The sequence below is a fragment of the Triticum aestivum genome, chromosome 1A, assembly GCF_018294505.1.
Source record: "Triticum aestivum cultivar Chinese Spring chromosome 1A, IWGSC CS RefSeq v2.1, whole genome shotgun sequence".
NCBI lineage: Eukaryota > Viridiplantae > Streptophyta > Magnoliopsida > Poales > Poaceae > Triticum > Triticum aestivum.
This window is the reverse complement of record NC_057794.1, coordinates 566,941,515-566,965,798: the sequence shown is the minus strand read 5'-3', so window position 1 is coordinate 566,965,798 and position 24,284 is coordinate 566,941,515. Positions and strand designations below refer to the sequence as shown.

The window sequence follows — 24,284 nt, the reverse complement described above, 5'->3', positions numbered from 1 at the left end:
TTGGACCAAACCAGCGACTACAAAGACTGCAGGTGCAATTAACTTCTTTTCCGTTGCAATGCATGGGCATATGTGTTAGTCAAATCCTAATTCCTTAACTCCCTTATTGCTCTCTATGATCTCTCCGGTAATCATGTTTCATTCGCAGACAATCTAGGCAAGCTCGGCATCAGACGAAGACACTTGCAGCCTGACTTTGGTCGAACCGTAGACTGCATCACACAAAGAAACAAAAGTTGTCCCAGCCATATGCCCTATTCCTGCTACAGCCTCGACACATTTGCATGTTCGGTGGAAACGCGTTGCATATAGTAGAGGAAGGGTATACCTAGCTGCAAGCAACATCTTGAATCTGTATGCATTACCAGTACCACGCGTGTACGCGCAAGCTAGCGAGGCACATACGAACATGTATAAGAAGAGAACAGTACAGAGCGTGCGCGCGCACGTATGGGCCTGTGTTCGCAGATAAGTGATCGAAGAAACACAAAAGGTACCACGAATTATTACTTTCCCACTGGTTTATTGACATGAAGGTCTATATTTATCTTTGCCGGTGGGATCGATCGCTCTATAGATAGAGCAATTGGCGTACGCCGGTTCATGGACCACGTTGCACGCAGCAGCACCTCTGGGAGCCATCTTTGTGATCAAGCCGGCACCGCAGCTTTGGGTCCCTTAGTCCTAGCTCTATGCAGTAGAGCACGCACTCCGTCTCGAAGCCACACGGCACGGCATGAGGGCACGCGTCTGCATGCAGATATATTATGATGTAGCACGCCGAGGAGAGTCGTTAATAGGAGCATGTATGAAAAACACCCATAAATAAACTCAAAAAGATTGTGAAAACGGTGTAATTTTAAGCTGGCTAAGAATGCAAGGAAGAGCATGGGACATTTTGGTTGACGAGGACATGATGCACAATTGGAGATCTTATTATCAGTTACTACCTTCTTCAGCGTGGCATGCTGACATGACCATGGCGATAGCTATGATGGCTGTCAAGAAGAGGGCCTTCGGTTGTTTCTTGAGAAGCGCCATAGGAAGAGGTGAGTTAGCACCCTTGAAAAAAAACAAGAATTTCTTGTGCTCTTGTTAAGCACTGTTGTTCGATCTTGTGTTTCAACGTGGGGTTGGAATGGCTCCTTGATCTCGCTTATATAGCATGCAATTCTGGAATCGGGTAACTGACACTACTTCAATGCGTCACTGCAATGGGCCAACAATAAAGAAACAGTAGGGTTCTCAAACGTGCTGAATTGAGTACATATCTTCATGACATTATTTAAAGTGTTATGTTACTGGTTCTGTGATTAAGATCTTTCTTCAGGCATGGTCATGTACTTAATATCAACAGTAAGTACTCAATTCAGATCAATTGTGTGAACCATAAAAAAAATGTATGTGCACTTACAACCGGCGACTCCATTTGACGTGTGTTTCTTCATTTTTTTTAAATGTGTGTTCTCTTTTATTTTCCCCTTTTTTGGGGTTTTACAATGTTGGCATTTTTAAACATGTTCTTGAAATTTTAAAAATATTCAAGAAAGTTAAGAAAACGTTCAGAGGTTTTGAGCAATTTCTGAATTTAGAATGTTCACAGTGCTTTAACGTTCAAAGAGTTAAAAAAATCTTCAAAAAAATTGGAAAATGTTTTAAAATTTCGAAAATATTCACATCTAAAATATTTTGACCTTCTAATTTAAAAAATATCCTTGCCTTTTTGAAAAATCGAAATACAATGTGAAAACTAATAAAACAAAAAAACAGAGTCATTGCTAAATGGGCTTGCGCATACAAGTGCTCCAATGCGAAAGCTCAACATTGTGTTAGACAATTGCATTAAACAGAAGCTACAAGACCTCCTGTCCTGCACGTAACATTTAAAAATGTTTCAAATTTTCAAAATGTATCATGATTTTAGAATATACTCTATTTCATGTTTAATAATTTTTTTTTAAAATAGTCATGAATTTAAAAATATTTACAATTTTTTTTGCTATATTACAAAAAGTGTCTCTGAATTTAAATATGGAACAAAAAATGTAAAAAATATTAAAACTAGAAAAGACCAAAAAAGTAACATAGAAAAAGAACTAGCAGAACCTTTTCCCAAAATTCGTGGAATAAATAAGCATCGGGCTTGCATATATAGTACTCCCTCCGTCCCATAATATAGGAGCGTCTTTGACACTACGTTACTATTAAAAAATGCTCTTATATTATGAGACGGAGGGAGTACCTATGAGGGGTGCACGTTTGGCAGCTTTTTTAAAATTGGATTGCTTACCACACGTGACGCTTGGTGGCTTGCTACGGAGTGACCCGCGCAAGGAATAAGGATCCACCAGGAGCTTCCCTTAAAACCTAGGGCACCTGATGTCCCATAGAATCTATTTTATACGTACTCCAAACAATGTGGGAGCATCTATGTATCTCCTATTGCGAGGCGGTAGGACCACTCACCTGAAGCGACGCGGGAGCTGTTGGTTTGCTTCGTTCGTTTCTTTTGTTTCTTTGTTTTCATTATTCTTTTATTTTTGTTTAAATTTTAAAAATATTCTAAATATATGCATAAAAAAGTTCTTTACTCGATTTTCAAAAAAGATCGCCATGCATTTGTAAAAAGAAAATTCATATCATTAAAGCAATTATTCATCACATCTAAAGAATGTTCACACATTTCAAAAGTTTCTTCGTGGTATATTAGAAAAGAATATTTTTATGCTGTCAAATTTTTTGCTCGTTGTAACATTCAAAAAAAGTTTGTGACATTTCAAAAGATATTTTTACCACTTAAAAATCTTTCACATGTGTTAAGAACATGTTCATGGCATTTATGGAAATGTTCAATATGTCTTAAAAAAATTCACCATGTATTTTAGAAATATTCAAAGTGCATTTGACAAATCTTCAGCACTTAAAAAATGTTTATGCATTTAGGTTTTTTTTAATCTCTGTTAAATAAAAACTGTGTATTTAAAATATGCTGAATGTGTATTCAAAAAAATGTTCAACGTGTAACTGAAAAATGTGCAATGTGAATTTGATAAAATGTTGAATATGTTTTCAAATAAAATATGTTCAGAATATATTTGAAAAATATTCAACTTTTATTTCGAAAAAATGTTCAGCGTGTATAAGAAAAATGTTCAACATGTAGTTTTTAGAAACAATAAGACAAAAAAAAAATATTAACGACTAAAAACATTTCAAAAAACATAGAAACGAAGAAGAAGAAAAACACACGAAAGCTTCTAAAGTCTGTCAATAAAACCTTTTATAAAATCGCTCAGGAACTTACTGTATTGGTTAGCCTACGCGAAACATTGTGGCCCATTTGTACTGCAAGGAAAGAGCTGCGGCTCATCCTGAGAAAACCTCTTGCCTCTCTCTCTCTACTAGTAAGTGTGCACGTGCAACGCACGTTTAATACCATGTTTTTTTGTACAATTTGTCTTAATCCCTGCACTTGTAGGGGTAGTTTGACCTGAATTCTGTTCATGTAATCACCAAAATCGAGAAAAAAAAACTCATTAATTTCAATTATTAGCATCGCAGATCACATTTTCCAAGCGGAATGTCAGATTAAAGTCGGGCTCAGGGCATTCTTGGGCAAGTTACTAAGCTCGCTCTAGTAAGTCGCGATCCAAAGTGGTGGCAATGTTGAACGAAATCTAAGGATCCAGAGCAGAAGGAAGAGAAGAGACGAGAGCGGAAACCAATAGACGATGAAAGGAAGAGGGGCGGCCATTGATATTCAAGAGGCGGGAAAAGGGGAAAGACCATCTCTCGACGTCCGGTGCATTTTCCACAAGTGGTGGCCGATGATGGATTGGATGCAAGAGCGGCATTAGTAGATAAGCATTCCACGCTTAGGGCACCGTGCCAGTACGTCAGCTTTCTCACAATGAGGCTAAAGTTATGGAGTGTGTCATCGTGTTCCCTTTGCTGTGCCGGCACGAGATGGGCATTGCTGGACGAGCTAGTTAGTGAAGTTTGTGATACCCTTTACTTACAAGATCCTGATGTCTCACGTCAACATGTCTGATCTGCTTGCTACTTTCTCCTAGGATAGATCAAAGTTGATAGTTTGACGAATTAAATACGGTACTCAATATCTTTGATCTGCTTGCTACTTTCTCCTAGGATTAGCTAATCGCAAATCTCACATGTTTCCATTCACATTTACATATGCAACAGAAACAAATAGATTCACAACACCTGTACTCATATACGATATCGCTGGCCATTCGAATTCTGCAAAGGATACTTGTACATTTGGCATTATGTTGTAATTTAGCAATGATCATATATAAAATCTGGTTAGCAGAGACCACACTGCAACCCAAAAAGGGAAAGATTACATAATAGTGTGGGAAGAAAGTTTGTATAAAAATAGTAATACAAAATACAATGCTTGTTCTCCTTTATCGTTGACCAGTTCTTGATCAACATAAATCCAATTGCACAAGCTTCAATAGGGGAAACTAATGTTAATCTTGATATATTTGATACCATGTATACACTTCAAAGGTTAGTTACTGCGTCTATAAAAAAAAGTGGCCAGCAGCACAGGTACATAAATTTTCTAGTGATAACAAAGTACATGACCTCGCATACCACAGTCAAAATTGCCTACACACTCTATTGATGCTATAAATCATCATTCTTTGTATTTCCTCAGTACTACACTACTATCTTCCCTATGGCGATTCAACAGTTTAGAACAAAGTTAATCAGCATATTGTCCGTCAGAGTTTGCTCACACGTCAAGAAAAATGTTTTATACAGGAGCATATTGAGCAGGAAATATAATACCTGCAGAGAGCTTCAGCTTCACAATATTTCAGTAAATTTAATTAGGAAGTTGACATTTTTCAGTTTAGTGATAACAGTAAGTGTGGCTTGACATGAACATCAAGTAGTGCAAGTCATACGGATCTTGTCAGCTGCAAACTATACTGAACCTCTATACGTGATAAGAAACAACTTTTGAAACAAAGAGCCCAATATAGTACTCCCTCTGTTCCTTAATATAAGTCTTTTTAAAGATTTCAATATGAATTACATACGAAGCGAAACGAATGAATTTAGTGAGTATATTTGTATCTAGTGACTATTGACATCCGTATGTGTCCGTATTGAAATATCTAAGAAGACTCATATTTAGAAACGGAGGGCGTATATTTGTATCTAGTGACTATTGACAAACTAATTTTTAACTTATTTTCATTTAAAGCTATGATGAGCTGATCACCTAGCTGTATAATTCTTGTATGGTGTGAGAAAAAATAAATGGGGAAAGTCCGACATACACCATATTTGGCGAGTGCCACGCCCTTTGCTCTACTGTGTACCAAACTGAGATTGACCTCAACACACAGCAGCACAAACGTCCATGCTCAGCCTACACCATTAGAATTTCTCAAAAAGGAAATGTGACGCTCTGGAAGAAAATATACATAACCAGACAAGCATAAACTACAACACAATCTAGCATATCGACATTATCTCCCTAGAAGCATTTAAAATCAAGTAAAATTAAATTTGGGTGCAGAATCTGATTACCTGATGTACTCTACAAGCCCATACCTGGTTTGGCAAATCTTCTATACTTTCTTTGCCATGTTGACCATGTCAACCATGCAACTCTAAATTCCAACGACAACAATAATCCAAGATTTGTCCTCGAATAGTTTCAGTCATTACTACAGAATTGTTAGATGATGGGGCTTGAGTTTTCTACTGACTATACAACATAAAGCAAAACAAAGAAAGCCACCCAAAAATAGCTATAGAACAAAATTTCACGCAAACAGTCCGAATCTGATTCAAGAAAGATGTAGTTGTATTGTAAAATAAATTACCATCCAATATAACCTGAGATAGCAGATTGACTTAGTGGCATCTCATCAAGTACCTGCAGGGTGAGGACTATCATTAATCACACAATTCATTATGAAAGCCTGCTCCTCAAATTGACAAAAAGAGGCCCAATTGTCGTGCATATGGGATCACATATTGAAGCAAAATTGGAAGATATGGCTGCACGCTTCAGTAAAAAAAATGCAAAAACAGTATATAATACCCCTTATAGAGTACAAGAAATATGACAAGAGAAACCAAGGCAAAGTCCACAATAAATATGAACATGCCGTTATGCAGAAAATGTGGAACGTAGCATTACATGAGGTATTTTAATGGAGAAAAACAGGTACCCATGCAGCAATTCTAATCGAGACAATCCTGAAATTTCTGTCATACTATAATTATGTACACGAATTCAAGGCAATTAGGTTAGAAGCGAAGTCAGAAATTTGCTAGTGTGAGCTAGATTGCAGGCAGGAGTTATGGCTTTATGGGATGCATGAAATCTACAAGTTAATTGGAATAGTCTCACTTGCAACATCATACATCACATACACGATGCCATATTACAAAGCATGCAAGCAGTTACCTACAGGTCCGGAGGAACAGTGCGAGGGGGAAGAGGCGTTGCTGACCTGTGCATCTTTCAATTGCTGCATCTCTTCTAGCAGCCGCAGTCCCCTAGGCGAATCGATGCCTCCCGTCGCCCTCCAGCGCCCAAACATGAAGGACGTAGGTGTCCACGTCACCCCGCTTGACACCGATGGATTTCTTCCAGAAAGAGCGGCGTCGGCCTCCAGAAAGAGCGGCCTCGGCCTCGGCAATGAGCGCATCCACGCGCGGCGTCCAGAGCGTGTACCTCGCAGCCGCCTCCTCGTCCCGATCCTGTCAGATCCCATCCCCACACCAACACCTCGCGGCGGAAGAATGCAGCGAGCCAGTGAGGAACAAATTCCACTCGCCGAAGGCGGCCACCAGAGGAGACGCGTGGGGAGCGGGGAAGCGGCAAGCGGGAAGGCCAGATGGGTGGAAGGGGAAGGTGGAAGGAGGACCGGTGCTACGCGTGGGAGGGACGGCAACATTTTCTTGAAGGGCGAACGGATATGGGAGAGATTACGGAATAGACGGACGAGATTAGCGGAGTGGTGGCTGTGTGGGGCCTGATCCAGATCGGGCATGGGAAATTTCGTCCGCTCGGTGGAGCATGGTCAGCCAACAGTAATTGCTACATGCAATCGTGACCCCCGGTCAGATGTATTTAGGCCATTAGATCTCATTAGATGCGACAATCTGGCGGCACAAATTAGCCTAGGTACACATAATAGGGTGGCTTTAAAAAAGAAAATGTTCAATTGTTTAATAGTAGTATAGATATAGAAAAAAACACAAAAAAGAACGAAGAGATGTTGTCGCAATGAACCCTAGGCAAGTCAAGGGGTCCCCTAAAAAGAAAAGGCAAGGGCGCTCGGCGGTGGGTGGCGGCTGAGGGCCGGCGGCGAGCAGCGGGTGAAAGCCACGCGTCGGCGTTAGGTATTGGCAGAGAAGGCCCAGTGGCAGCCATGACGGCAAGCCCTGGCCCCAGCTCTCCAAGTCTGCAGACCAGTGGGCGGCAGTTCTCAACGGGTAATTCACAAATGTCTGTTAGTGTAAAAAGGTTGATTTGTTATTAATGTAGTGTAGTTTCAGTATGTTCCTAATATATTTGCAAACGAAGAAAAGGTTGTTCTCATCGGCAGCCCTGTTGATTTTGTGGGGACTTGCTTTACTAGATACAGCAAATTGAATCACACCTTCAATCCACGCGAGCGACTTTACCTCAACTACGAGCATATTTTCTCTAGCAGATGAGAATACAATTGTACCTCCAATCCGATCGAAATCCTCGAACCTGATAATTGCATTTCCCCTAAGAGATAAGAGCATATTCAAAATCCCAACCTCCCATGTTTATGTCAATTTAGTAGTGACTTATTACTGTGATTTAGCCAGCTGAAGTGGCGGGACCAGGATTTGCCGTCATGGCTGCCTGCGGGGAAAAGTGAGTCTCAATCGTTTGGAACAGCAACAGAACAGTGGTCCCAATTCTAGTTGTTGGCAAATACAGTGAGTGTTGGAATCCTCATGAACCAAAGAAGCTTAGTGGCAGGTCACATTAGATTAAAAAAAGTATATACTGGACACACTTGCATAAGGATAAAAAGTATATACAGGAAGCATTTAATTGTTTCCTTTCCAAAGAGGACATTCACTTGATACTTCAGAATACAGATATAGAATTCAGAGATAGATCTCACAAACTAGAGCATATGCATGTTCAACTTGAGAAGAAATTAACGTGTTCACTGCAAAGCACGCGTACAATTTTTTTTGAAAATGGGCAATGAAAGTACATAAATGACAATTTTGAACATTCAAATTCGATTATACTGCAAATGAGATATGTCATCCTTTCCAATCGGCTCCGAGCTCTTGTATTTTGTTGCTTTCATCTGTTTCGTTCTGAGCAAGCTGTTGACCATTTGTGGTCAATTGCTGCCCCGGAATTGGACCCCATTTTTGGTCTTGTTCTTGCAGTGCTCCATTTGATGGATCCTTGCTGACGCTTCGTTCACCAGCAGCACCCACATTTGGTTCATGTGGTGCTGGTGCTCCCACTCCTTGCCGTTCCACTCCTTGGTCGTCGTCATCGTGTGGGGGTTCTTGGTATGGCCAGCGCTTGCTGCTGTGGACGTTGCAATGAGAAAGAATGACCCATATATGCGTTATGAACTCACTACCTGTTGCAAGGCATTTCTTGTGAGCCGAGGCATTCCATGAGGGGGCTGTGTGTACCAGTATATCGACCCAGACTTCTGCGAGGACCTTCCAGCGAACTACTTCATCTGGGATCTCATGAATCAGAGACCAAGCAAGGCGTGCAGCACTCGCAAGTATCGTATTGGGATGGGTCCTTAATCTGTCCATTTTTTGATCGTCTTGTTGAGGCACTCCTCGAATCAGCCTTCTGTATATGCTTTGCAGGGTGTCACAGCCTTTCAGGATATCTAAAGCCTCATCGACGGTGTTTCTGAATAAGTCATCGGCAGTTAGGAAACTGTCAGGTAGCAAATCTGGTTCTATAAGAAGCAGATAGGCACAGTAGCGTGATATACTGTTGGCGGCTATATAATTAGCCCGCAGCCACCCTTCAATTCTGTCTTCCTTTATAACATATGGCTGGGAGGAAAAGCAATTGAGAGCAGTCTTGATTGCAGACAGTAACTCAGAAGTGGTTAAGCTTGAGTTGTAGTGCTGGGCAAGCTCAATCTCACAGAGGCTTGTTGCTATATGCCACACAAGAATGCTATGGCACCATGTACCCAGTTTGAAAGTCCACTCGAAGTTGAACTGCTTAACATCAGTCGGCAGGTCTGACTTTAGTGAGTTCTGCTTAAGATCTAATGAGCAAAGTGACTTGAGAACGGCGGCTTTCACATCCTCTGGCAGCTCCGCTGGGCTGCCTACTTTTGCACCTCTAATTTCTTTTGGGACCAAGCCAAGGCTTAACCAGTAAAGAATGTTCCTAGGATTGTGACCAAATGACTGCAAGAATTCATACTGACCGATCTTATTGTGCCAACGGCGCCCAATTCTACATCCAGGTGTGCACAAGATCTGAACCAAGAACTCCCACAGCCACTCTGGAACCCACTTCAGGGTCCTCGAAGTGTATTCGCACAGCAACATCACCTTGGTCCAGTCGGACAACAAGTAGGTGACCACCTTCCAAGACTCCTTCAGCACGATAATCCCCATGAATATCCATGTGATGATCAGGTCAACGTTGACCCTGTGTACGACGTGGGCAATTTCCCCCTGTTTAGGCTTGTAGAGTTTATAAATGTCCCTTCCAAGCCAAGCAATGAGAGCAATGGTCAAGGGAGGGTACCAAGCAAAAATCAGCGGGAAGCCACGCCAAAAAAGGATGGGGTATCTTGTGTAGAAGTAGTCATTGAGGAATGCTAGCTCCAACTCAGCAATTCCGAATGCTCTCTCAGCGTGGTGGTCTATATGTGCAGGTAAACCTCTGCTGAATGATCTCTCACTGTGGTGGCCTATTTGTGCAGGTAAATCTCCGCTGAATGTTCCCTCGGCGTGGTGATGTATTTGTGCAGACAAATCTTCATCCTTCTTGCCAATAATTTCATACATTAATTTTCTGGTGCTTTTAATACTATCGGCTGGCAGGGGTAAGTCGTCAAATCTGCAACGGAGTAGCCGGTATAGTGCAAAGGACAGGCATAGGTCTTTGGTCCATGATGGTTGGACATCCCCTGCATCGTCGTCTGCATGCTGGTTGCTGGGCAGCTGCCAAGTCTTGTCAAGAGTGATGAATACTCCCTCTGACTTCACTTTCAGATAAAATTCATACCCAGGCGCCTGCAGCTGGACCTTCTGCTTCTGATCTCCACAGACCAGGTACTTGTATTTTAACATTGTGGTCGGATCCCCCTCCCTACAAATACCAGCCTCGGTACCCATATATGCTGTCACAAGTGGTGAGCTCCAACCGTGCAAGAAGGAGCCTGAGGCCCAACTGTACGCAACTATTAGGTACATACTTCTCATTTGCTGCATTGCCCAGAGCACCCAGATGGGATGCTTGAACTGACTGTTCTGTGTGCCAATTAAGAAGGCCACCCCTAGAAGTGACATCACCCTAGCGCCCTCGGTAATGTGGCTGTTGTCTTGGTCAGGGATGCCGAGATGAAGCAAGCATTGAACCGCAGGTTGACCAATATTAGCGCCCATATTGAAAACAGATCTTTCTTGAAGGGTGCACTCTGCATCAGCCCAATTGTGTAGATGAATGAGGAATCACTTATGGCGTCGAGGATAAGTAAGAGGTACTTGATGGAGGAGTAGCGGCACCGACGACGGAACATGTCCAAGAATGACATCAGGAGGAAGACAGATGCAATGGCCACAACAAGGAACTCAATTCTCATAAGCACCGCGCTATCACTATCTTCAAAAAGTAAGGACCATTTCACAAGTTCGGTGGCCTTCACCATGTTTTCCCCCTTTGGTTTGCGTGAGCCCCCCTGACAATTATTTTCAAATACTTATTATAAATCAAGTGAATCTGATATTCTTCAAGTACTATTAATATTTGACCAGCTCTAGATCACACATGTTGTTTTATTATTATTTAGTAATAAATAGAAAACTTGCCATTTAAACACAAACCTGCCCCCCTAATGCCATTGTGACCACAAATCCTATTGTAATATGTTTATAGATTCCAAAAAAATGCTAGGAAGTACTTTCCGAGACATATATTTCCTCAAATATCACATCCAAATAATTCTACCATACCAGAAGTCAAAGTTTTAAAAAAATTGACGGTATAAACAATACTAAGTTGGATGGTGAGGTAACTGAGGTTGGGCTGGTTGAACCGAGACCCGAGTCCATGTTTGTGACTACATGGTGTCTTCGCAAAAATCTAAGTCTTATTCCTTTAAAAAGAAACAAAAACCGCACAAGAAGGCGGAAATTTCCACACCAGCACGAGTTTCCACATGAGAGGCATATTTTGGGATAGCACGGGTCCAACAAACTTGGCTAAACATAAAATCATCGGTGATTGTGTATGGGAACTTGGGTTGGTCTTTTGGGCTATTCTTGAGGTAGGTAAACTAGGCTTCCATGTGTATGTCCTGGATCACCTTGACTCTCGACTTCACATGGCATTATTTAATACAGCCTGGAGTCGTATCCTTCCTGAAGGCACCACACGGTACGATAGTGTCTCGATACGATCTAGGGCATGCACGGTTGCCAATGGGAATTTTAATTCCCACTCGGTAACCATGAGTACCCAATCGATTTTCTCATATATCGGCCCCGAACCCTTCCCAACATACCGGCTTCCCATAAATTCAAGTTATCAATTACAGCGTTGAAGAAGAAAGAACATCAAATAACGTCTGATTTATATCTGCCGACAAGTGTTGCCAATATATGGTCACTACCTTGATGGAATAGCAAATAGGTTTTGCACGCTAATAAGGGTGGGAGTGCCTGCCTTAATATGATCGTTTGGCAGGTAGAGATGATATTGTTTTTATTGGCAAAAATTCTTCTCCGTTGTAGGTATTTTTTCATTGTATGCACTGGCTTTGAACTTGGTTTATGCAACACCCAATGGAGTACTGACCGTTGTTCAAGACGGTGTGTATGCAGTTGGAGTGGGTGGCCAGTGAGGTTTTAATCCAACATGGGTGGCAGCATAATCTTCAGATTGGTCCACCCCATGCTTAGACATAGGCATAGTGTCGGTCTTATAGTGCTTTACTGTTGCCATTATGTCAATTTATTTACTTCTATTCTCAAACATGGTACTTTTGGCTATATGCATCATAGCTATGCAGAGGCTGAGTGTCGTTGATGATGCTTTGTATCCGTTTGGTGCTACATTTTTAGTTAATACAAGCGCCCTTTTACATATATAAAAAAATACTAATTCTGTTTGTGTATATACTCCCTTCGTGTGTGAAAAAACGGCTTACATTATGGGACTGAGGAAGTACTTGATTGTCAATAAAGTTTGCTATCAATTTGTTGTAACTTTGGTCACTAATATAGGAAAAAGATAGATTGGTGGGTGAATGTAGCAATTGACTTTGATGTATTTCAAGAGGGTAATCATTTACTCCCTCCGTTTCTAAATATAAGTCTTTTTAGAGATTCCAATACAAACTACATACGGATGTATATAGACATATTTTAGAGTGTAGATTCACTCATTTTGCTCCGTATGTAGTCCCTTATTAGAATCTATGAAAATACTTATATTTAGAGCATCTCCAGCCGTTGGCCTCTAGGAGGTGCTAAAAATCGCCCCCTGGGGGCGCACCGGCGCAAACCGCGTGCTGGGGGCGTGATGCTCCCCAGTCGCGGCGCCCATGATTTTTTTTTGAAAACTAAAATTCGGCATAAACAAGGCGCAAACAAGGCACAAACAAGGCGCAAACAAGGCACAAACTTCGGCGAGTTCATACATATTTAAAAATATTTTACAAAATAAGAAAAAAAACGCTACTAGGCCCGTCGTCGCCCTCGCCGTTCCTCGCCGCTCGCCGCCCTTGAAGCTCTACATGCCGAGGAGCCTGTAGAACCGCGTGTAGTCGTCGCCGCCGTCGTCGTCGCCTCCTCCGCGGCCGCCGTCCCTGCTGCACCCCTCCCCAGATTGGTGCGGCGGGTTGGATGGTCCGGGGGTGTCCTCGTCCTCGTCGTTGTCGACGATCACCACGCCATTCTCGTCCTCGCACCCACGCTTGCGGGCGGCTATCTCCTCCAGGGCTCGGCGCTACCGGACCATCTCGTCGCGGAGGTAGTCGTCTCGCGCCCACTTTAGGAAGGCCTCGTCGGAGAAGCCGCGCCGGACAATGGCCTTGTACTCCGCGGGGAGGCCGGGCTCCACCTTCGGCCTGACGAGGACGAGGCGGCTAGAGGTGGGGGAGGAGTTGGCGATGCGGACGCCGGAGCTGCGGGTGCGCTGGCTGACCGGCGTGTCCCGGCGCTCCGGCTTGACGGGGCGGGGGCAGGGAGAGCCGGACGAGCGGCCGGATGAGGAGGAGGACGCCCCCGGATCCATGCACCTCGGCGTCCACGAGCTCCCACGCCGGCGGGAGAAGGACGGGGGGAGCGGGGTGCTCTAGCCTAGGCGTGTTGTCGCCCTCGATGTACTAGAGGACGGCCTCCAGCGTGCGGCCAGGCACGTCCCACCATCGGCGGCGGCCTTCGGAGTTGAGCCTTCCGGAGGGCACGACACCGTTGGTGGCCTCGAGCTGCTCGGTGTGGCGGCGCCGGAAGTACTGCTCCCAGAGCGGGCTGTCGGGGACGTATCGCGGACCTTTCCTCGCCGCCTGCGCCAGAGAGACGCGGATACGCGCGATCTCCGCACGCCGTGCCGCCCCGGTGGGCGTCGGTGGCACCGGGACCCCGCCGGCACTGATCCTCCACGCCCCGGGCACCCGCATGTCCGGCTGGACCGGGTACTCGGCCTCGTAGAGGAACCGAGTTTCGTCCTCGTGAAGGTGGCGGCGGCTGAAGCCGTTTGCCGCCGTGCCATCGCCTGGAAAGCGCTCGGCCATATGGTTGAACTGGAAACGGCGAGAAGAAAGGGAGGAATGGGGGTGTCAAGGAACGAGGGCGTCGGCGGTGGAGAGTTTGTGCGTCACAGGCACGATGGTGGTGGCTTATATAGGCGGAGGCGCCGCCCGTACGCGTGGCCGCCGTGTGTACGCGTGGCGGGCGAGGGACGCGCGTCATTCCGTCTTCACTACGCCGCCCGTGAGGCATCAATGGAGGAGGCTGACCGGCGCGGCAGCGCGTGGCAGCTTTGGCATTGATTCCGCCGCGGGAATCAAGGCAATGAGGACGAGAAGCGGCGAAAAGAGCCGAGTCGCTGTCAAGGAGGGCCCGCCGATTTTCACGCCAAAAATGGTTCGGCCGGCGCCCCCAAGCGCCCCCAGCGCACAGGGTTCGGCCTGGGTCCGCCGGCGTCAGTTTCGGCCCGAGCCGGCGAAAAAAGGGCCTTGGGGGCGCGGCTGGAGATGCTCTTAGGAACGGAGGGAGTACATGTTTAATTATGATATAAAATTACTTCCTACTTTCTCCATTTACAGTTCGTCTCGGACTATGTACTGGTGCTAGCTGACATGGTATAACAAAATTGGAGTTCATAACTAACTTTCTGTTTTTGTTTTACTTGGATGGTGCTTTTCTCTGAAATAATGAATGGATAAAGGAAACACACAAGCTGCTATATTGGTCCAGCCAAACAAATTTCATGCTTCCCGTACTGACTCCAACAGTATTGGTAATTATGCTAATTTGGTCACCAGTATGATACTAATTGATAGATCAAAGAGAATTAAACCAAGTTGCTCAGTTTATTGGTCGACCTGATCATTTGCCATGTGCACATGCTACTAACCTGCTCATATGCTGTACAGTTCAAAACAGGGTGCTACTTGAGTTCCTGAAACTATTTACGCCATGGCAAGGTTAAGTCTTTTATGAAGCTGGTCTGAGGGAATTAGGTCTGAACCTGAACTACAGTTTAAATATGGTTCTAAAAAAATAAAAATAAAACCTAAGGCAAAGTGTGAACAAATGGTCCTTTTAGGTTCTAGTTCTTCTCCTGGATCTTGAATATGAAGCTCAGCTATTTACTTGACAATTGATCAAGTGTACAGCAGGGTCCTCTTTTTAGGCTTAGCATGGTATACAGCTTAGTCTTTTATTTGTTTACACTTCACACAGCCAAGCATGTAAACCAAAATACTGATCCACAAAGCAAAGTAAGGTAGGAGTACTTCTTATATCTTCAGATATTTGCATGTGGACTTGTTCAGTCAGCAACCATTTATCTATGGTACTGGCAAAGAGTGCACTTGGTGAGAAATACCCATTACAGGTTATGCCCGTGTCGCAAACCATGCATCTCTACAGAACATTGACTAATGTATACTAAGGGTTTGTATCTGTTACGACTTACGACCTGTTATGTACAATGACATGAACCTGAACTTGAATTTGAAAAGGTGCTGCTGCACATATAGTACAGGTACTACTCTAAACTGAAAATCGAACCTACAGTTTTCTTCTCTTTGATCCCATAGTAGTACATTCAGTTAATTTCCTGGACTATGCACTTTATCAAGAAAAGCATGCAAACAAGATTCTTCCTCCATCCGTATTTATATGCACCCCCCTCGAATTGAGCCTAATCTTGACCCAAAATTCGACTAATAAATTATGAGTTATATGACACAAGTATAAATCATTTGGTAAATCATATATTGTAAGTCAAATTTAGGCTCAGTATTTGAGGACTAATATACCTAGATGAAGTACTCGCATGCAAGATCAAGGTGCTTTACTGTATTTTAGCGACGGGCATGCAACTTAACTTGTTAAATCAGCAGAGATGTATAACCATACACCTCAACAAGACCTTTGCTGAAAATAAAAGATGGATTTACTTTGGAGTTTTAGCTTCCATATTTAAGGGCTCTAGACCTGATTCTATTTGCATGATAAGGCGATGCTGCTACATATCTATGCGTAGAAAAACAATCATCGATCCCTCCATCTCCTGTAGCCAAGATCACTATCCCTTACTGAAATCTTAAAGTTTTTATGTCTGTTTCTCATAGTAACATGCTATTCATGGTGCCCTTAAATACAAATACAAGGTTTTACCTGTACTTGATGCTATCTAAATCTGGTTGGGGAGGATGCCTTGACTCCACTCTTCTTGATATTCTTCCTTGCCTCCCTTGGTGCTTTCCTTGTTCTGCTCGCTCTGCTCCGCCTATTTTTTTGCGGGGGAGCTTTGTTCCACCTCTTGCCGAGCTGTGGCTGATTCTGGGCTTCCCCGCCCAGACTCCTTTTCCTCCTCCAGTTTCTCTTGTCCCTCGATGCTTGGCTATCCTAGGTGACCGCCCTGGCTCCTGGGTCTTGGTTCTTGAGGAGAAATGCTAGTAAGATGCTAGCGTGTGAGGTTTGGTCCAGCTAGGCAACAACTCTGCCTGGTCAATTTCTAATAGTACTAGGTATTGTCAGAATAAGGGAAGTGCATGGTTAATAATATTGCCAACGGCTGGCTGTCATATATAGTCACCACTTATAGTCACTCATACAACAAGGTTAGCTATAAGATTACTACTTTTTTCTACCTTCTCTCTATCTCTTTCTTCGTATTTATTGTATTTTCCTAGAAGTACGCATATAGCTAGGCTCTTGCATGAGAGCCCACTTCATTCACTTTTTCATGTTTCTCTCTTCATGGGCAAAATTGCCATGTAAGCGGGGGCGACGGTGTTGGGAAACTGCTGGAGCACGTTTTTTGCGTCAACTTTCTTCTATGCGTGCTTTTTTTGGAGTGAGGGAGCTGCTGGAGATGCTCTAAGCATGCTTTGACAGACCACATATAGCAATGATCAAAGGCATGTATCCACGTCCAGACCAAGCGAATAAAGCTGTAAATTAAAAAAAACAAATCGTAAAAGTACATAATTGATGTCGTTGATCTTTTGCTTTCCTCTTGGAACAAGGCACATACATTCTCTTGTCATGGTTGGTAAGATGTCCTATATGCACATCAATGTTCCAGCTGCCTTTTTTTCATGTCGCATCAGTATTAACTTCCTTGGCCGCCTGGTCCGGTGGCGGCGGGCCACAAGATTTGATTGCTGTCCAAATGGAAATGGACAACTAGTTCCTCTCTGCATCGACCTAATTAATGTCCAAACATGTAAATAATTGGACTCTGGACATTTTCAAACAAGGTGTTCCTACTGGCAGTTCTGTGAGATGAATGAACTCTGATTCGGCATGACGACCGGTTAGCTTCCTCCGGCGTCCCCTTCCACGTGACTTCCACAAATCTTCACCTACTCCCCAATCTCTCACCCTCACTCTCTCTGCGTGCGATCCCCTGCTCCCGCACCGCCCATTGCTTTTGCTTCCCAGCCCGCCACCCCCCGCCAGGCACGAGAAGCAGTTCTTGTCAAAGGGAGAAGGGGAGGTACTGGTTGTCTTCTTTTTTTAACTCATATAGTTCTTGTTTTATACTGATATGAGATTATTTCACTCCTGGTCCTAGTGCAGCACACAACATGTTGAATACAGTATTGTTTTTCAGTTTTCACTAGTTCATACAGCTAGTAGGATGTTTAATTTACCTGGTTCCTGACTTCAGGTTCAGGTGGCAGGGAAATCAATTTCTTTCGGACGTCGGTCGAGTGGATTCTGTACGTACTTCAGGTCAGTTTGATGGCTTCCTTGTATATGTTTGTGCCGTCAAGAATTTGTCAAGTTTCTCTGAATTATAGCTTCGCATTTTTGGCAAGCTGCATTCCAATGTTTCTCAACTGCTGCATATATACCATTCTCTTTTTTTGAAACAACGAGCACACCTCGTCGATTTCCATTTAGAGAAACCGTGAGTCTTACAAGTTATAACATGCCAAATAGGAAAGCTAGAAACAGAACAGCCAAAAAAGTGTTCTAACATGGCACAGGCAATTAACCACACAGGGCCCTAATGCCTAACCTGCTGGACATACCATCAGTATCCACACACCCAGCATAGAGCACACCGGACTGAACTTTAAATCTTACGAGTAGCCACTACAGGATATGACTAGATAAAAGAGGAACAAGGGATGAACATGTGATCTCAGATAAGATCACCTCATGGCAATCCTGGGTACATTAGGCGCCCAAACATGCGTCCTGGAGTAAAATCTCCTGCATCGCCTTCTTGATCCTCAGCACTCCATCAATGCTTCCACCGCCTGTTCTTGTTTACAAGATTGGCTTGCCCCATTTGTGAGATAACGGCATAGATTAAAAATGACAGCCGCAGGATCATTAGGGAATTGTTGTTCAAACCAGGCTGCATTTGTAGTTTTTCAAATTGTCTAGGAAAGAGCCAGGCTGCATACCATGCCGTTCGTCAATTTCATATCATTATGCATTTGATGTATTTTTTTCTTTCCCTTTTCGTAGGTGGCAGCACATACTAATAAATTTTCCTGGCTCCGCCACTGCATCCAGCTGCTTATCCTTGCAATGGCGTTCAAAATCATCCTAAGTATCGTACACAAGGATGGCGAAATACTCAACCCTATAGTTATTCAATTCGTCGTCGCCCTCACTACAGCGCTCATGGTGACCCGATTTGTGCTGGATGCTTTGCGGCATCGGTCAACAGGCAAGGCCATGAGAATGACTCTGATCGTTATGGACGCAGTAACCCAAGCATTGACCATATACAGTCTTGGGATCATGCAACGCCCCTCCGATAAGGACTACTACTACAAGGTGTGGGCTGTGCTGTTGGTCACCCTCCGTTACAGCGTCAAGATAGGCCGCCCGGCCGGCATCGCCCTGAAGCAAACCCCGTTGGTAGACCTCATGTCCTCCTTCTGGTCTGCCAACATCCTTCGCTCCAAGGCACCCAGGATTCTCAAGGTAACTGGTTGGCTGCTTTGGTCAGTCAACTCTTTACGCATCATCTATGGTTTTATCTCCTCTGAATTTGCCAACGATAGCCACAGAGAGGATTTGAGACTATTAACAGAGTACATGCGTCATGAGCACGAAGCTGGTGGTGGGGGTGATGGTGACCCTGTCACAATGAAGGGGTACCGGTACTTGGTGCGGGGCGAAGCCAAGAAACGGAAGATGAAGAAGAACGAAACCGGCGGACAAGCAAGAGATACTGGTATGGTGGAGGAAACTGGGAATATCAGGAGGCTCTTGCTGGCGTTGAGAGAGGAGCACAAGGAGATCCTGACGCTTGAGAAGATCTGGGAGGAGCCGGCCGATCCGGCTGACGCCCTTGACGAGGAGCTCAAGGACCTTTGCCTCTCCTTTGCACTCTACAAGCTTCTTCGCAGGCGCTTCTTCAACTTCGGCATCCATGAGGCCAAGCTGAAAAGGACAAGACGGCTGGTTCTTGATGGGATCCTCGGTGAGCCCTGCAACTCCGAAAGGGCGTTCCGTGTCAGCGAGGCCGAGTTGTCTTTCCTCAATGACTTCTTCAACAGCAGGCATGCCATAGTATTTGCGAAAGGCTTCCCATTCATCCGGCTCCTGCTATCCACCATTCTGATAGGAGGGATTGGAGGCATGGCGGTTGCTATCTATAGCTTTTCCAAGGTTGGCACAAGAGACGAGCTCGGCAATGTTCATGGTGGAGTAACTTTTACATGGTTTCTCCTGTCGTTTCTTTTTGTAAAAGAGACATGGGAGATCACAACTTACGTGTTCTCAGACTGGACCAAGATAATTTTGTTGTGCCAGTACGTGCAGAAGCCATGGTGGCTGCGAAGCCCGATGACCAAGGATCTTGTGCGGAAGCTCTGTAGGCTCTCTGTGCCCTGGTTGCCAAGATGGCATGGAAAGGTTGGCCAATGCAACATTCTCTTCCCCTCCTGTTTTGTCTTCCCCACCAATTTGTTCTTTCCAGAACGATGTTCCAGGTACTTTGTACATCTGTCCCAGGAAGTGAAGCATACTGTGATCAACTGTCTCAGAGACTGCTTAGCCGAGGATCCCCCGCGGTTGGACAACTACCTTGAGCGAGCATTTGGCAAAGTCGGGGTAACCGACGGTTTTCGCGCAAATTTCACCGAAGTGGTAAATGGCGTGAAGGATTCTGTGCACATTCTGCTGATTTGGCACATTGCTACATGCTACTGCGAGATTGATCTCGCTGAAAACAGAAAGGTCTCAGCCAGTATGTATTGGAGTGGGCAAGACTTTGGCCGGCGCAAACCTTCGGAAGGTGATTCAGATCTTCTGTGGTCTCAGTACATGATTGCTAGGACATTGTCGCAGTACTGTGCGTATGTGCTCACACTGGTTCCTCCTCTGGTGCCTGGGAACAGCCTAATGGCCAGGTCGGTGCTGATAAAGGTGCGTGAAGAAAAAAGTCGCCTTTTCAACGGAAAATTTAACTCATGTGCTCCTTGTTATCAGTCCACCCAAATGCTTGGACGGCTCAAGAAATATGCATCAGAGGAGATAGAATTGTATAAGAAAAAAGTGGACGGGGGAAAACAGGACGAGGAAAACCAGGATGGGAAAAAAGAGGAAAATCTAGACGACACCATATTGAAGAAGGGGGCAGATCTTGGCAAGAAGATGGCAGAAGCGTTCAGCGGTGACAAGCCGGAAGATCTGTGGAGGTTCTTGTCAGAGTTCTGGGCAGGATTTGTTATCCACCTGGCTGCATCTACAAGGGCTTCTCAGCACAAGATATTTCTGAGCTCTGGCGGGGAGTTCATAACACATCTCTGGGCGTTGCTAACCCATGCCGGCATCCTAGGGGACGCCCAGCACGGCGACCAAGATTTCGATACAGCACTAACGCAAGAAGACGTTTACGATCAGACTGTGCAGTCTTAGGTGGGAAAATCTGCACTGCCGTTTCATGTGAAAATGTATGAAGATTACTGGGGTTCGAAATATGCTTCAGCTGGTGTCTAAGAAGCTATCCGAGGCGACATGCTGGGCGCCTGGGTCAGAAGGATTTGCAATGGGTGACGATCTTCGACTTGCTTGAGGGATCAAAGCTGGAGGTTGCTTGTGTGTTTTGTAAGTTCATCAATTCGTAGTTATTTGTTGCTATTTCCTGCTGTTTGCTGTACGCCTAGTTTTGTTGACTACTCCTTAGATGTAGTTTGCTGTCTTGGGTTAAAAAAGCATCTGACGGTGTGGCCTGTGCACTGGAGATGCAGGTTCGTGAAGAGTCCCAAACTCCTTTTTCTTGAATGGAAATGGGGGTTGTATGTTACCTTTTTCTTTCGAAAAGAGGGATCTTCCCGGCCTCTGTGTCAGAACGATGCATACGGCCATCTTATTAACCAAATAAAAAGGTTCCAACAAGGTCTCAAAGTCTCCAACTGGAAAAAGTGAAAACAAGCTCACACAGAGCCAAAATGGGCTAGAAACACAAACTAGCCAAATAAAAGACGCCACAACCGGCTGGCAAAAGAGAGATAGTTAAACTAATTGCCTATCCTATTACATGATCGCCATCCAAATCGGTTGAAGATATACCGAGCTACCATCTCCTAGCGGATAGATCCAGTAACTAAATGCTCCCTGGCCTCCATCGGAGTAACGAATCAATGCCGTGGCTCGGAAAATAACCTGCAAAAATTGAATACGTGATGTTCTGTTAAAAACCAAATCATTTCTGTAATTCCAGATAGTCCAGAGCAAAGTGCATACTCCAACACGAATATGTCGCGTTAAGTCAGGCTCAATCCCATTAAGCCATGTCCCAAATAACGTGTTGACAAAATTTGGTGGAGTAATATTAAAAGCAATATGGACCGTCCGCCAAAGAACTTTGGCTAACGGGCAATCAAGAAAAAGGTGTTTGATCGTCTCATCCCGATCACAGAAACTACACCTACTAGGTCCTGTCCAATTACGCTTTATCAGGTTGTCCTTGGTTAAAATAACTTGTTTATGGACAAACCACATAAACACTTATTTTCAATGGAACTTTGACAGCTCAAACATGCTTGGAGGTAGGAATGAAGCTCGAATTGATAACATCAATATACATTGATTTAACTGTGAATACTCCAGACCTAGTAAGCTTCCAGCGTAATTCATCGGGTTGTTGAGAAAGCTGAACCTCCATCAGTCTCCTAATTAGACGGAGCCATTCTTCCCAACGATTGCCTGCTAGCGACCGTCTGAACTGAATATTAAGGGGGATAGATTCAAATACCGTTGCAACGAACACCTCACGTCGTTGAACAATACGATATAAAGATGGGTATTGAATGGCCAAGGGTGTCTCTCCGAGCCAAGTATCCTCCCAGAAACGTGTACTAGCACCGTTGCCAATAATAAACTTTGTCCTATTAAACAAGGATTGTTTGACTTTCATCAGTCCTTTCCAGAAAGGCGAGTCAGTCGGCCTGACTGTCACCTGGGACAAAGTTTTGGTCTGAAGGTACTTGCTACGAAGGATTTGCGCCCACGTGGCATCAGTCTCACTGGACAGCTTCCACAGCCACTTACTGAGAAGGCATCTGTTCTTAACTTCGAGATTCTCAATACCAAGACCTCCTTGGTCTTTCGGTCTACAGATGATATCCCATTTAGCTAGCTGGTATTTTCTTTTTAGTTCATCACCCTGCCAAAAGAAACGCGATCGATAGAAATCCAGTCTTTTCTTGACTCCAACTGGGACTTCAAAGAACGACAAGAGAAACATAGGCATACTCGTGAGCACCGAATTTATCAGAATTAATGGGCCTCCGTATGACATGAGCTTGCCCTTCCAGCAACTCTGTTTCTTTTCAAATCGGTCTTCGATGCACTTCCATTCTCTGTTTGTCAGCTTACGGTGGTGGATAGGTATACCTAGGTAAAGCCCCCAAATCGCACCCAAACAATTGCCGATAAGCCTCTTGTTCATCATTGGCTCTACCAAAGCAGAACAACTCGCTCTTGTGAAAGTTAATCTTTAACCCGGTCAATTGTTCGAAAAGGCATAACACCAGCTTCATATTTCTTGCCTTGGCCAAGTCATGCTCCATAAAGATGATTGTATCATCAGCATACTGAAGGATGGATACACCTCTATCAACAAGATGAGGTACCCAGCCACCTACTTGACCATTCTTCTTAGCCCTTCCTATCAAAATTGCTAACATATCAACAACAGTGTTAAACATGATAGGGACATCGGATCTCCTTGTCTTCGGCCTTTATGTATCTGGAAGTAATGAGCAATATCGTCATTCACTTTAATTCCAACACTCCCTTTTTGCGTAAACGATTCAACCTGGCGGCGCCAGGCTTCATCAAAACCTTTCATACGCAATGCCTGTTGGAGGAATGGCCATTTGACTTGATAGTATGCTTTCTCGAAATCAATCTTAAAAACTACTCCATATAATTTTTTTGAATGGATTTCATGGAGCGTTTCATCAAGGACGACCACCCCTTCAAGGATGTTTCTGTCCGGTATGAAAGCAGTTTGGGATTGTTGCACCACAGAATGCGCAATCTGTGTAAGCCTATTAGTCCCGACCTTGGTGAAGATTTTGAAACTAACATTGAGAAGGCAGATCATCCTGAACTGCTCTATTCTCACAGCCTCCATTTTCTTAGGAAGCAGTGTGATTGTTCCAAAATTCAAGTGAAATAAGTGAAGCTGTCCAGAGAACAGATCATGAAACATAGGTAACAAATCCCCCTTAATAATGTGCCAGCACTTTTTGTAGAACTCAACCGGGAATCCATCCGGTCCGGGAGCCTTATTGTTTTTCATCTGGGCAATAGCATCAAACACCTCCTTCTCTGAGAACGGGGCAACCAGAATATCATTATCAGCAGCCGATAGTTGAGGCACATCCTCAGTCCTGGACTCATCGAGGGACACACAACTATCCTCCAAAGGTCCAAATAACTGCTTGCAATACTCGGTTATATAAGTTTTTAGGTTGTCCTGTCCTAAAATTGTTCCTTCATCCTGTTCAAGCTGAAAGATCCTCTTCTTTCTGTGCTTACCATTAGCAATCAAGTGAAAGAATTGAGTATTCGCGTCCCCTTGGACCACTTTGCGGACCTTATCCCGCAATGCCCACTTCAATTCTTCTTCGCGGAGAAGTTCTTTCAACCTCTTCTCCGCCTCAGTTTTAACCTAAAACTCTGTTGTTTGCAAAATCGTGGATTCAGCCTTTAAGTCTAGGGTCTGAATAAGAGAAAGGAGTCTGTCTCTTATACACCCCACTAAGGTTCTTATCCCACCCCCGTAAGAAACTTCTCAAATACCTAATCTTATTCGGCCAACGCTCGACAGAAGTCCTACCTCC

At 44.3% G+C, this 24,284-nt stretch overlaps 2 protein-coding genes and 1 pseudogene across 3 annotated transcripts; 1 reads left to right on the top strand and 2 right to left on the bottom strand.

The window, feature by feature from the left end:
- Window positions 1-5,370: 5,370 nt before the first annotated feature.
- On the bottom strand, window positions 5,371-6,952 carry LOC123181602 (uncharacterized). Its single transcript, XM_044593911.1, has 2 exons — window positions 6,507-6,952; window positions 5,371-5,923 (listed from the first exon to the last, which is right to left on the bottom strand). The coding sequence occupies exons 1-2, from the start codon at window positions 6,768-6,770 to the stop codon at window positions 5,867-5,869; spliced, it is 321 nt and encodes a 106-aa protein (XP_044449846.1). The 5' UTR covers window positions 6,771-6,952; the 3' UTR covers window positions 5,371-5,866.
- A 1,122-nt stretch (window positions 6,953-8,074) lies between these two features.
- On the bottom strand, window positions 8,075-16,435 carry LOC123068511 (uncharacterized; annotated as a pseudogene).
- A 638-nt stretch (window positions 16,436-17,073) lies between these two features.
- Window positions 17,074-21,235, top strand: LOC123068496 (uncharacterized). 2 transcript variants are annotated; one of them, XM_044491089.1, is made up of 3 exons: window positions 17,074-17,455; window positions 17,630-17,694; window positions 18,490-21,235. In XM_044491089.1, the coding sequence occupies exon 3, from the start codon at window positions 18,505-18,507 to the stop codon at window positions 20,845-20,847; it is 2,343 nt and encodes a 780-aa protein (XP_044347024.1). In that variant the 5' UTR covers window positions 17,074-17,455; window positions 17,630-17,694; window positions 18,490-18,504; the 3' UTR covers window positions 20,848-21,235. The 2 variants fall into 2 exon arrangements, with proteins under 2 accessions (XP_044347024.1, XP_044347016.1); XM_044491081.1 differs by having other exon boundaries at window positions 17,075-17,455; window positions 18,442-21,235.
- Window positions 21,236-24,284: the final 3,049 nt, after the last annotated feature.